The 13331-nt window shown below is 55.8% G+C and overlaps 4 protein-coding genes across 4 annotated transcripts; 2 read left to right on the top strand and 2 right to left on the bottom strand.

Moving 5' to 3' along the window:
* Positions 1 to 635: 635 nt before the first annotated feature.
* On the top strand, positions 636 to 3424 carry LMH87_004720 (uncharacterized protein; the record flags this gene model as incomplete). The annotated part of the gene is made up of 7 exons (XM_056195984.1): positions 636 to 814; positions 906 to 1523; positions 1577 to 2101; positions 2161 to 2299; positions 2354 to 2433; positions 2488 to 2561; positions 2616 to 3424. The coding sequence occupies 7 exons, from the start codon at positions 636 to 638 to the stop codon at positions 3422 to 3424; spliced, it is 2424 nt and encodes an 807-aa protein (XP_056049559.1).
* A 668-nt stretch (positions 3425 to 4092) lies between these two features.
* Positions 4093 to 5096, top strand: LMH87_004719 (uncharacterized protein; the record flags this gene model as incomplete). The annotated part of the gene is made up of 2 exons (XM_056195983.1): positions 4093 to 4335; positions 4416 to 5096. The coding sequence occupies 2 exons, from the start codon at positions 4093 to 4095 to the stop codon at positions 5094 to 5096; spliced, it is 924 nt and encodes a 307-aa protein (XP_056049558.1).
* A 342-nt stretch (positions 5097 to 5438) lies between these two features.
* Positions 5439 to 7828, bottom strand: LMH87_004718 (uncharacterized protein; the record flags this gene model as incomplete). Its single annotated transcript, XM_056195982.1, has 9 exons — positions 5439 to 5573; positions 5638 to 5859; positions 5920 to 6037; positions 6092 to 6514; positions 6572 to 6758; positions 6810 to 7094; positions 7149 to 7195; positions 7405 to 7479; positions 7737 to 7828. The coding sequence occupies 9 exons, from the start codon at positions 7826 to 7828 to the stop codon at positions 5439 to 5441; spliced, it is 1584 nt and encodes a 527-aa protein (XP_056049557.1).
* A 1531-nt stretch (positions 7829 to 9359) lies between these two features.
* Positions 9360 to 10322, bottom strand: LMH87_004717 (uncharacterized protein; the record flags this gene model as incomplete). Its single annotated transcript, XM_056195981.1, has 2 exons — positions 9360 to 9760; positions 9827 to 10322. 2 exons carry the CDS (start codon positions 10320 to 10322, stop codon positions 9360 to 9362), a joined length of 897 nt encoding a protein of 298 aa, XP_056049556.1.
* Between the last annotated feature and the right edge of the window lie 3009 nt (positions 10323 to 13331).

Raw genomic sequence — 13331 nt, 5'->3', positions numbered from 1 at the left:
GCATCCCAGAGCTTGCTAGGCCTACCCTGCATCTGCACTGGGGCGGCCAATCGGCTGGCGCTTGTTTGACATGATTTTTTTTTGGTCTACACCACGTCAAAGAAGTGCAACGATCGCGACTGAAGAGATGTTTAGCTACGGACTTCTAACAGTGCTGTTTAAAAGGATAAAAAACATGTGTTCTCTTTTGACATGTAGCCGCGGATCATGCCGTGTGTAGTCGGAGGCGAAGCGGGCAGCATCAGTTCCTGGGCCGAGCTGGTTACACTAACTAGCCTCCCGCCGAACTGCTAAGAAAAGGTCGCACCAAGCCGTTTGTTGGTCAGCTAGGCAGTTCAGCAAAACCACAGCCCAGCCGAATCCATCAACGCCTCGGCATGCAGGCCACCGCGCATCTCGGACGACTGTAAATATCTTAGTTCCATATTTACTCTTCATCTGCTCAGCGCTGGCGATGGGCATGCACCCGCTGCGAGGAGCAGCCCAGCCTTTGAGATCAAGAGCCGCCTCATCTGAGCGACGAGAGTGAAGGGGCGGCACGTACACGAAGCGCACGTGCCATGTGATGAGAACAGCCGATACAACTTTGACAGACATCAAAACACGTCGAGGACAGATAGAGGACGACGCTCGCAATGGGCAGCGCGTCGCCGCCCAAGACTGGGCTCAAACAGGCAGCTTGCCTCGTGTGCCGCAGGGGCAAGATCAAGTGCGAGTATCTGGCGGATCAGGGCCGCTGTCGCCGCTGTCTCCAGCTTGACAAGGAATGCGTCAGACCCGACTACCACGCAGGCCGACAACGCGGCATAAAAAAGTAAGTTGGGCGCCAGCGGGTGATGAGCCGACGGGGGAGGGAGCCTCACCGCATCACACGCCTATTGCACGCATCTGCTAACATCCTATAGTAAGAGGGTTGGCATAGACAAGGCCATCTATCAGGTGCAGCAGGCGGCTCGCCGCGCTGGCAAAGGCGGCCGTGGGAGCAAGGCGGATGAGACGATACTGGCTCGGCTGCGGGACATCCTTCACGAGGTGGATGGCGGCAACGGGGTATCACCGAGCAATGAGTCGCACAACACGGGCGGCGGCGACGACTCCATGAGCGAGGGTGATGACGATGATGATGACGATGACGGCGATGCTCTTGGCGAAGACGACGACGACGCCGTAAACAGCAGTCGCCAAAATGGTAGCATGAGCGCCAGCGCCAGCGCCCGCGAGGTTGAGCCTGACCCGGGTGCCCGGTACCAGAGACCGCCCGGTGAGAGCTTGGCTGTTGATGATGCAGAGAACCCTCTGCAGTTGCTGGCTAGAGCATCGTATTTTACGCCGTCGGCAGAAGAGCGCGGCAAGCGATCGCCGCAAAAGACGAGGCAAGATGCTGCGGCCGCCAGCGATGCCGAGCATGCCAAACTCAACGACTTCTTCTCCATTACTCGTTCCGACCTAGATGTCGGTGACGAAATTGACCCCATCTCTCTTGGTCTCGTAGAAGAAGACGAAGCCGAGATGCTATTTACCTAGTTAGTCCCCATTACGCCGCTGCTACTTGGTCAAGACCTCTAACCGAAGTCAGTTTCCATGAAAAGCTGGCGCATACACGCTGGGGACTTGATCCGGACCTTTACACCGTGTCCTTCACCCGCACCCGCTCCGCGTTTCTCACCACGACGCTCATGGCATGCGCGGCGCTGTTCGTCCCCACGGCCGGCAGCCTCTCCAAGCGCCTCTCTAACCACGTCAAGATGCTGGCGCAGCGCGTCATCACGCGGCGCCACCGCTCCGTCGAGATTGTACTCGCCTTTGTCGTCAACATCCCCTGGATCTTTCCTGGGCAGCGCAGCACCGACGACGAGACGTGCTGGTACATTTCCATGGCGGCCACCATTGCCATTGACCTGCTCATGCACAAGACGCTCGTGTCGAAAAAGGTGCTCGACTCGGGCATCGGACTGACGCTGGCGCGGGGCGAGTGCCTCGACACCGACACGGCACTCGAGATTGACGGCTACGAGGGCATAGAGCCGTGGTCCGAACGCGGTATGATTCTGCTGCGGTCGAGAGAGCGGTGCTGGATCTCGCTCTACGTTGTCGAAAGAGGGTAAGCACCATGGTGGATAAAGGAGGATGGTATCGTGTGGCTAACGCTCATTGATGCAGAATGGGCCTTGCTCGTGGGCGACCTTTCATGGTGCCTGTAACGCGGCTGATCAAAGACTGCGACGACTGGCCTAAATCGACTATCGCTGCGTCCCAAGACGGGCATGCAGTTTCCATGGCAGTAATGCGCAGAGACCTGGTGAGACTGGCAAGGAGACAATTTGTTTGTTGCGCGGTAGCTAATTGCGTCAAGGATGTGCTCTTTAGCAATGTCCGCTCACTCTGTGACGGTTCGCAGAGTGCCAGTAGCGACGGCTCAGCAATAGCGCGATCGTAAGTATTGCATAAGTCGTCGAGAAAACGAGAGAACTGACTGACACCGCGCAGCATCCAAGACGCCATTGAGCACTTCTTTGAGCAGTGGCATTCCAAATGGGACTTGTCCATCGGTGTTGGACCAGGTATGCGCTCTTGGCCACAACAATGCGACCGTATTGAGATCTAACACTTGGCAGACCGACGACTCCCGCCATACGTCGAGATCCTCGTCAGCCACACACGCCTGTCCACGTACGGCGGCGTCATCAACCACCCGACGGCGCCCATCGAGGTGCGGCGCTTCTTCCGCACAGCCGGTCTCTCTTCGGCGCTCAACGTCATGCGCGCCGCCATCCAGGGCGAGTCGCTGCTCCAGTCCATGCCCAACAACACCACCATCATGATCTGCTTCGCCGCCTGCTTCGCGCTGACGCTCAGCGCCTACACGACCGATAGCTCGGCGCTCGCACCGAGCATCCGCAAGCTCATCGTCGAGGCCGCCGGCGTGCTGGAGCGCCTCGGCACCATCACCAAGCACCGCAACGGCCTGTCTGTCCTGTACGGCAAGTACCTGCGGCAGATTGTCCGCAAGGCCGTCACGACGAGGAAGGCGTCAGGACGAGACCTCGCAGGCTCCGTGGCGGCCGCGAATAACAGCAGCAGCGGCACGCCCATGTACGCAACGACATCCGCGGCGGCGACGACTGCGCCGGCTCTCATGGCGCCCGTTGCCATGCTGGCACAACAGCGGCAGCCAGACCTCATGCACACGCAGCTGCCGCCGCCGCCGCAGCAGCAACACCAGCATGCCCATCCCCAGCAGCAGCAAATGACGGGGCAGGCGATGCTGTGGCCGGAGACGCTGCAGTTTTCGGCCATGTCGGGCGATCAGATCACGCATGTGCTGAACCAGCCGGGTAACGGCTTCGAGCCGTCGTTTGGCGGGCTGTCGTGGCAGGACATGAACAACTTTGACTGGCTTCCCTTTCCAGAGTTTGGCATGTAAATAACACAGAAACAGGAAGGATTTGTACTCTTCTTTTTTCTAAAAATGGCGTATCATTTCGGCTACCCAATCTTTCATTGTCTTTGGTTGCAACTGATCATGTGGGTAAAATTTACGGAATTCGCGGCATCCCAGCAGGGTTGCATACGGGCGCGTTGGAATGTATGTTATAGTTTGAATTCAAGTTAAAATCTCATTGCTTTTTAAAACCTGGTGCCTGGTCCCTTTGAAACAGAGGCGTGCATAAGGTGTGCGTTAATCTTCCACACACACAAAGCTAGGGACAGGCCGAGATACCCAGCGACGGTCTAAGAAGCCGTAAGATAAATTCAAATAATCGGCCAATCGATCGTTCATCAGAATTTAGTCCTATTTATCAATCTCCCAGTCCAAACTCATCCGTTTGCCGCGTATCCGAGCCTCAAGCCGGCCATGTCAGTCGCCTGTCGTCATCGGAACGGCCTCCAAAATTGAGCGCCGCCCCGCGAAAGCTACCGAGGTCGCGCCCTAGTTCGGGCATCTTCGCAAGCTTTCCCACGACCAGAGTGATTGACGACACGGCACTTCGAGACTGAATCGAACGACCATCTATCCGAATCGGAACGGGCTACTGCATTGATATATAAGCCCGATCGTGGCATCATTCTCCCTTCCGTCCTTCGTCCCAGATGCCCAAGACCACAGCCCGGTCGCGCGACACCACCACCAGAAGCCCATCCCGCGATACAGACACCACCGATACAGACGCCATGGGGACGAAGCTCTCGCCCGCGCTCAAGGCGCTCATCAATGCGCCGTTTGCAAAGCCCGGTCCATGTTCGGCGCCCTCCAAGATCCGCGACGTCTACTCGCGGATCGCGCAGGACGCCGCCACCCATAAACTCGGCCAGCGTCCGTGGCTGATAATCTCGGTACGTCGCCCTTCAACCCCCCGAAATCCAGCCCTGCCATTTTCATATATTTGTAACTAACCGTCTCCGACACCCCCCAGGCCGCCGCCACATTCACCCTCAACTCGCCCGACTCGCTGCCCATCCTCCACAGCGTCGCCTCCTCGTCCACCTCGTCCGCCGAGCTCATCCGCGAGGTCGGCCTCAAGTGCATCTCCTTCAACGGCATCCCGCGCACCATCAACTGCCTCAACGCCTTCCACGCCGCCCTCCCCGCCGCCGTCACCTCCCAGCTCAGCACCACGCCCTCCCGCGCGCCTTCCGAAGCCACCCTTGGCGCCACAACCGCCCGCGGCCGCGCCCTCTGGGACTCGGTCTACGCGCCGTTCGAGACCAAGCTCTACGCCAAGCTCGCCCGCGCGCACCCGGACCTGCCCGTGCACATCCTCCACAGCCACTACGCCGCGCTGCTGGCCGACCCGCCCGCCGGGGAGCGCGGCGGCCTGCCGAGCCTGGGGCGCGTCATGACGAGCGTCGTCGCGATTGCGTGCCTGCGCGCGCAGACGGGCGTCGGCCCGCAGGTGCTGTCGCACGTGTTTGGGCTGCGGAAGGCCCTGCAGGACGGCACGTACGAGCAGGACGGGCTCGACGCCGAGGAGCTCGCGGCGGCAAGGTGGCTGGCGGGCGACGAGGGCAGCGAGTGGATTCTCAAGTCGGTGGACGACATCTCGGCGGCGCTGGGCGGGAGCAACTTTGCGCAGCCGAGAGAATCGAAGCTGTGACTTGGTAGATTGGGTCCGAACACTGGCCGGGACGTCGCTGCTTGCGCCATTGAACGAGTTTATAGATGACTCTTTGGTTGCATACATGTAAAAAGAATAGACCAATTATATTAATAAACTTTGACGCCTCACTCGAGCTCTCGAGCCATGGATATAAAAGTCTGGAAACTTGACATGCTGTACTATCGTTGCCGCGTGTTGATGATATTGACGACTCGAGCACATTGCGCGCACGGAGCATAGCGAGAAAAAAAAAAGACGAATCATATTTACAGATTACGGCTCTACAAGACTTTTGTCTATGAATGCGCAAAATTCGAATATCACCGTGAAACAATCCTCCTACTCCATTTCTTTCAAGTTATTCGACACGGCAAACTTGGCGTCCGTCTTGCTCTTGATTTCATCCACGGTGACACCAGGCGCCAGCTCCGTCAGGGTAAGGCCACCCGCCTTTCGGTCTACTTGGAAGACGCACTGAAGTACAACAACGGTCAGTCAAGACGCACTCTCCTCGGACCGACAAATGTGGTTTACTCACAAGATCAGTAATGATGGTGCTGACGCAACGCGCACCGGTGAGGGGCAGACTGCAGTCCTGCACAATCTTTGGCGATCCGTCCTTGGCGACGTGCTCGGTCGCGACGACAATCTTGGTGTTGTCCGGATTGGCGACGAGGTCCATGGCGCCGCCCATGCCCTTGAAGACCTTGCCGGGAATCATGTAGTTGGCCAGGTCGCCCGAGGCGCTCACCTGCAGAGCCTAGTTTCCCCTGTTAGCATGCATGCAGAATGTGTGTGGAATGAAATTCGTGCGACTTACTCCGAGAATCGAAACATCAACGTGCCCGCCCCGGATCATGCCAAAGGACTCGGAAGAGTCAAAGCACGACGCGCCCGGGACCATGGTGACGGTTTCCTTGCCAGCATTGACGACGTCCCTATTGATCAAGTTAGTGCATGTCAAACAGTCGAGCCGAGGACAAATAACATACGCATCGACTTGGTCTTTCGTCGGGTAGGGACCCATGCCGAGCATTCCGTTTTCGCTCTGCAGCCAGACAGTACGGCCCGGCGGGATGTGATTGGCCGCCATGGTGGGAATGCCCACGCCGAGGTTCACGTAGAAGCCTTCTTGTAGTTCCTTGGAAGCGCGCTTTCCGATGCGCTCACGTCGGATTTGGTGCTCATTCTGCTTGCCGGCGCCATTGCCGCCGGCCGTCTCGTTCTCGGGCTCCCGGATCTTGAGAATCTCAATCTTCTTCTCTGCCGTTGCTGGCACGATGCGGTCGACAAAGATGCCTGGAAGGTCCACCTCGTCGGGGCCAATCTCGCCAATCTCGACAATGTTTTCGGCCTCGACAATCGTCACCTTGGCGGCCTTGGCCATTAGCACGCCGTAAGCCTTGGTTGTGTATCTGCAAAGTGCGTCAGCCCGGGACAGTCACGATCGTGAACCGCAAGTGTAAGCCTACCGGAAAATGCAGTTGCCAGCTTTGTCGGCTTTGTAGGCTCGTAGGATGGCGACGTCGCCGGGAAGCGAAGTTTCCATGAGAAACGTCTTGCCCCCAAACTCGCGCGTCTCGCGCTTTGTGCCTCGCTCGAGTGTTTTGCCTCCGGGACCGAGTCGTACCGGGATTTCGCCGTCTTGCACAAGCGTGTCTGCGTGGAATTAGACATGTGCTATTTCGATTCTCGATTCGAGGAACTTACGTGCGCCGGTAGGAGTAAAGAACGCTGGGATGCCCGCACCAGCGGCCCTGATGCGCTCTGCCAGTGAGCCCTGGGGGCACAGCTCGACAGCAATATCGCCATTTAGATAACCCTTTTCTAGCGTCTTGTTGTTTCCGAGATATGACAGAGTGAGCTTCTCGATCTGACCGTTGCTGATCAGTAGCGACAAGCCACCCTTTCCTTCGATACCGGCATTGTTGGATACGGCGGCAAGAGAGTGCAGCGAGTCTTTGCCTCTTCGATGGAGCGCCTCGATGAGCGTTTCTTTTCAAAGTCAGCGACCATAAACAATTTTTTTGATTAGGCATCAGCATGTACCAGCAACACCACACAGTCCAAAGCCGGCGCTGAGGATGGTCGCGCCGCTTTTTACATCAGCTACGGCGTGGTCCGCGCTGTCCCAAACTTTTGAATAGCCGCTCGGTTTCTTTTGCGACAGTAGAGCCGTTGTTGTGATGAATGTTCGATATCGATGTGTCGGGGTATGTGTCTTTGAAAGAGTCGCTGTGGTCGCCGCGCAAGAAGCTGCAATTGGTCTGCGCAGCGTGATGCGCGCAGCAATTGGTCTCATTACTGATGCCATGTTGAGTGGAGATGGTCTGGGGGAGGAATTGAAAACAAGATCATGGAAGGTTTAGAAATTAGTCGCCTACGGAGTATAAGTAAAGTTTCGGATCTTCTACGCTTCAAAGACGAGTCCGCTATCGCAGCTGCCCTGTAGGCGGAGCTTGTTCTAAGACCGGCGGAAGCTTCCTATGACGTTGGGATGCCCCATCCGTCGGGGCTCAAAAATGGCGACCGGCCAGTAATCCGGGAGGGCCGGGGTTTGTCGCGAGCGCGTACGGAAGACGGGTTGCGAAGAAAAAAGCACAAGGACAACAAGGAAAATGCATGGTATAATCTCACAATAATGAGGACTGCATTAACAAGTGGCCATGGAGGCGCTGAGGCGTCAAGCTCGGCGAAAAGCCGGCTTCGTGGCCGGCGGCATGGAACATTGTGGCTTCGGCGGGAACGCCGCGGTTATGACGGTTGCAACGGGATGTGCGCGATCGTACGAGGCATGCGCCTTTTGCATCGATAAAATTAGCGCACCGGAGACGAGAGCGATTCTTTCAAACCAACATGGTCAAGATTCTATGCGGTGATACACACCGGCCGGAGCCAGTCCGATCGGCTTCCGAGAGTGCCTCTCGGCGTCCTACCGTATTGCAGTAGACTTTGTACCATTGCACAGTTCAGCGCCTTTGTCGCGATTCAGTTGTGAGAGATGTCAAGCGAACAATAAGAAAATCCCAGTCAATAGGATGCAGCTCTTGAAATGCAACACATCTGCGGCACTTGGCGCCGACGCACGCAAGGCACCACTAATAAATGTCCACGTCGCGATGCTGGGTACGGGGAGCTAATTAAACTGGGATAGTAGTGCCGTCTGCAACAAGTCCTCGTATTTCTAGAACATTAATGCAGCTGTGGGCACCCGGGTCGCTGCAAGACGATGCGCCAGAGCAAGCTCAGCCCCTATTTAATTCAGTACGGCTCCTTGGCTCCCACAGCGCTGGAAATCGCTGGTTGAGTTCTCGGCTGCATTTCGAAGTCCGCGGATCCGATCCGAGGATCGTACGACGGCGAGTCCCTTCACTACGCTCCTGTAGCGACTGCAAGGCGACGCCCCAAGTACAGCGAATGCCGGACCGCGATGCTGTGGCAAAAGCCCTCTACCCGAAGTCTCCGTCGGCGCGGGCTGCTCAAAGCGACCGTTGTTATCATTCACCACGATTGCAACTGCAGTGGTGGCCTCGGGTATGCCGCAGAGACGGCGCTGCCAACCCAAGCGGACAGCCGGTCGCAAAAAGGCAGGCCGCTGTGGGCCCTCCGGTAATACTGCGACAGCCTGGCTATGATCATCTCCCGATGGAAAGAATCATTGGAATTTCCGAACAGCAGATCGCCTGAAGGTGCAATTGTGGCCGCCACGCTGAGGCCGCTGAGGGTATTTGAGCATCACATGCCAGCTCTTGACCTTCCCATCTTCTTGTTATCTTCTTTTTGGCGTTTCATCTGATCTGTTGAACTTTGCGGCTGCCAATAGCTAGGCCCGACACTGACTCTTCAGGCCCATAGAAAGTTCTTTGTGGTGCCATCGCACGGCTGAATTTGGTGTGCCCACTTCCGTTGGTCCCTGGCTTACACTGAACGAATTACCGAGGTAAATGACCACGATGCCTCAGTTTTGTTTTGATTAAGAACTTTGTAATCAAAACTCAGGGTCTCAGTAAGGTTGCACGGATATGAGGGCTTTATTTCAAAAAAATTGGAAGTCTATTTGCAACATTATGTTCTATGTACCAGTGCGCAGCCATATTAGCCACTCCGCTGGGGTGGTATTAAGGAATAAAAAAACAAGTATGCTGTATCATGGTATCATAGTCGTAACATGGCATCAATAAATACTCCGTAAACTCCTTTTTGTGCAAAAAAATCTGCCAAAACTCCAAGCCTGAGTCGCCCAAAACATTCGTGGGCCGTTTACAGCACCGCCGCCAGGATGCTCGACACAAGGCTGACTAGCAGCACCGGCTTGGCAGCACCGAGGAGGGCTCCGGCAGTAGCGCCGCTGGAATTCACCACGGCAGTGCGACTTCCCTGGATGACCTTGCTCGGCGCAAGGCAGAGCAGCTTGGACTGAGTGCTGCCGGTAGTAGTGGAATTGGCCTCACCGCCAAACTTGGCAGTGATGAGAATGGGCGCAGGGCGCAGGATGTGCTCGTTGTAGACGGTGTAGGACGTCCTGCTGTCGTCGCTCTTGTTGAGCTGCCCAGACGCAAAGGTGACGTAGTTCTGATAGCCATCCGGGATGGCATCAGAGTCGGGGATGGTGGCATTTGTAGAGCATAGCGTGTTGTTGAAGACGAGAGGTGTGGAGGTGGCTATTTCGCAATGTCAGCAAGTTGCTTTTCTTTGTTCCTATTTTGTATTGAAAGCTTGGTACTTACATCCAACAACCTTGGCATCGCCACAAGCACCGGAAATGTCGGGCACCGGGCAGGAGCCGTCACTCGCGGCAGGGACGCTGTTCAGGGCCTTGATGCACTCATCGCTGAGGATACCCGAGCACGAAGCCTGCTCGTTGGCGGTGGCGCTCTGCTGCTCGAGGCGGTACACGCAGAGGCTGGTCTCCTTGCCCGCCGCGCTGTTGGGGAAGCTCTCGGGGACGCTGACAATGACGCCGAGCGTCTGGCGGGTCTGCGACGTGCCGTAGAGGGCATTCTGCTCGCGCTCGTCGCGGAACGTCAGGGCGAGGTACCAGTCGTCCGACTGGCCGGGCAGCTTGAAGGACGACTCGCCCGTCGAGTTGAAGACGCTTTGGTTCTCGGCAATGGACCGCGCGGCGCGAGGGCAGCCGTCCAGCGGATCGTTGAGGTCGACGGCGCCGGCAAGCTGGACCAGCACGGCGCCGGTAGCCAGCAATGCTGTACGGGCTAGAGACATGGCTGTAGTATGGGGTGGTGGTTGTGGTGGTGTCGATGTGGCGCAAGACTAGTAGCAACTGATGTGCAGGCAGGGAGCTGTGTCTGGTAACTGTTGACAGGCTCTGTGTATAATTAGAAACTATTAAAGGATATGTGTTCCGACAAGAGCTTCCTCTGTGACGAGGGCGGGCCGACAGGGCTATATATTTCGCGATTACACGAGGGAACTACGAAAACTCTTTGTCACCCGACTCTGCCGCCGGCCACGTTCAACGGAGCAGTTGTCATCCCGCCGCCCCCGTCCCGTTGCTTTTTGTTTTATTACGGCGAGCAGGGCTTTGAGGCCGGGGTGGGCGGGTTTTGCACGAGGCCAAAGGTCCGCGCTCCGCCGGGACCTTGCTTGGCTAGGCGAAAACCATGACTAGCTCGACCCGAAATGGAGTTTTGCTCAACCAAAGTCAGAAAACCTTTTACTGGAGCCCATCACATGCCAGAAGTCATTACTAGAAAGAAACACCTGTTTTACACAACGACCCTACCAGTCGGGACTAGTGCGATAGGGCAGGCTCATTGTCTTTCGCTGCTTCGGTCCTCGTGGTCTGCCCGTGCCCATCTCCTCTGGGAGTTGTGTGGGTCACAAGTGCTTTTCTATCTTTCCAGAGAGATCTATCATGTGCTCGTAAAGTCAATCGTCCAGCTGTCCAAACCTTTCAACGGGTCTCGCATCGCTTTGATACAGGTGCAAATCCGGGCTTCTCCTGACACTACGATTTCGGACTTGTTTTTTTGCGGCAGAAATGTCTCTTCTCCTGCTACAGTATCATATCGGGTCGACGCCGTCTGCCGGTTATCACCCAAGCCCTGCAAGCCACGATGCTGCAGCGGATGGCGTAATTGGCCATGGCGGGGCCAGCCGCCGAGCCTCAATTCATTGATAGGAGCTACACCACGCTTGCACTGATAGGGATGCTTCTGACATGCCGGGTACATGAGTTACAAGTTGCAAGGGCATCTAGCCGGCCCCTCCGCTACCAAGCCGTCATTATCTTGTCGACGCATCATTGAACGCCATCTTGGAAATTCCCGGGAAGCCCTTGGCTGTGAGAAGCCGCAATATCCGCTGCACTATTTGGTGCTCGTCATCCTAAAATAAGCATTGTGGCGTATCCTATCGTACAGCCTCCCTCGTCATACAACAGTGCTGCACCGTGGCGGTCCACATGCCAACGTGCCTACTTGTACACACGGCCGTTGACAAGACTCTGAGCAGAGAAACCAATTGTGCTGAGGGATATGTGCGTTGCATTAGTGATTATCCGGCAGCTGCCGAGTCGGATTTTCTCGCTTTTAATTATGCTCCGCGAGCATGCTACGTTGGAGCTGTGACTCGTGCAGGGGCATATAGCCGACAAGACACTCGCTGGGTCCCTGTCATCTCCACAGCGGGACGAAAAATGGCGATAGAAGACAAGGACAAGGACGAATACTACTCCGTAGCTGGGTTCATTTCTGGGATGCGTTTCTTTTGATTTTTCTCGACTCCGTACAGCCGCATCTGTGAGAGCGCTACTCCGTAGGCACGACGATTACGGCGCTATGCAGCACGGCTTGTCATTTGGGTGTGCACTAACTCAGGCATCGATAGGTTTGCATTGAAGATAGTGTGGTTAAATGCGTTCGCATTTTTAGATACATAAATAATTGGGTTTGTGGCTTGACCCCCAAGTAGAACAGAGCGCTCATCTGATAATGCATTCGCATGTGACAGGACTCGAGGTGCGCCACGTTTGTCCAGCTGCGATCGACAGGAACACGTGCGGGTACAAATCGGTGCATTCTAGCGCTGTTCTCTGTAGAAAATCGTCCCAAAGTATTGCTAGTACGGCGAACGAAGATATAACCGGCGGTTTGTTGAATCGCCTTGGCGCCGTCCCTGGATTTGCCACCACTGCTTGGTGTTGCACAGACAATGCACATGGACGCTGATGCATGTGCTAGTGACGTCGACATTTTGTCTATGTTGTAATTCGCGAGCCAGCCTTGACGCGGCATTGACTCATGTTTTTACACGCTCGTGTGGGCGAACTTGGCGAATTTGCTCAATACTGACAGGCGATTTGAGTCGGGCCCTTTCTGTATTTGAGAAGAGCTAGAGTTTCGGCGTGGTAGTGAGCAGCGAGATCTCCTTCGTAATTGGCGAGTTAAAGCCTGGAGCCTCTGTCGCAGAGAGATACCGTCGCTTCCTGAGTCGCCCGAAGTCGGCGATGAAAACCGACGACCTCTTGTCGCATGCTTTTCCTGGGGCTGAAGCTGCCAATTCTCCAACTCACTAACACTCGAATAACCCGCTGTTGAGTATTGCGTCGTGCGACGATCGGTATTCCGGCTAGGGATGCGTATCATGAGAGACATTTTGGCTTGTGTGATGAGAGTGTGTAAATATGCGCTCGAGAGTGTGGAAAGGGATTTGGAGAAGTCGGAGCGGCAGAGGATAAGAAAGGTTGCGATTTGAGCAAACAATCTTTAGACATGCCCTTGAAAACGTCAAAGGTCCGATATATATATAAGCGACCGGATTGGGAGAGTGACAAGTTGGTTGCGATGGTTTCGGCGCCGCCGGGACTGGAATGCCACGATCTGAGACACTGCGTCGACGGGCTCAGCTCGGCACTACACCCTAAAAATAGGATCATCCCTTTCTTGAATTGTGTTTGCGGTCTCTTTTGCAAACCTCCCGGAAGAGTGCTACGAAAGGGTGCGCCTTAGCTGCGGCTGCTCCGAAGGTGCATTCCAGAGTGCATCGGCGCTGAGCAGGTGAGGGTATCACCAGGTGCCACTACACTATTTCGCGGAGTCAGCCAGGGAGATAATGATACGTAGACATTACTATAATTGTTTCTCGAAAAAAATAATCAAACGGTCGGTTGCAAGCCAGATTTGCCAGAACGCGCGGCGAAATCGTGTTGGGCCATGTGTTGCGGAGGCAGCAATCGACAAACAAGGTATGGCATGGATGTACATAACAAAA

This window comes from Akanthomyces muscarius, chromosome 2, assembly GCF_028009165.1.
Source record: "Akanthomyces muscarius strain Ve6 chromosome 2, whole genome shotgun sequence".
In the NCBI taxonomy this organism is placed as follows: Eukaryota; Fungi; Ascomycota; class Sordariomycetes; order Hypocreales; family Cordycipitaceae; genus Akanthomyces; species Akanthomyces muscarius.
The sequence above is the reverse complement of the archived record's forward strand: the minus strand, read 5'-3'. Positions and strand labels throughout refer to the sequence as shown.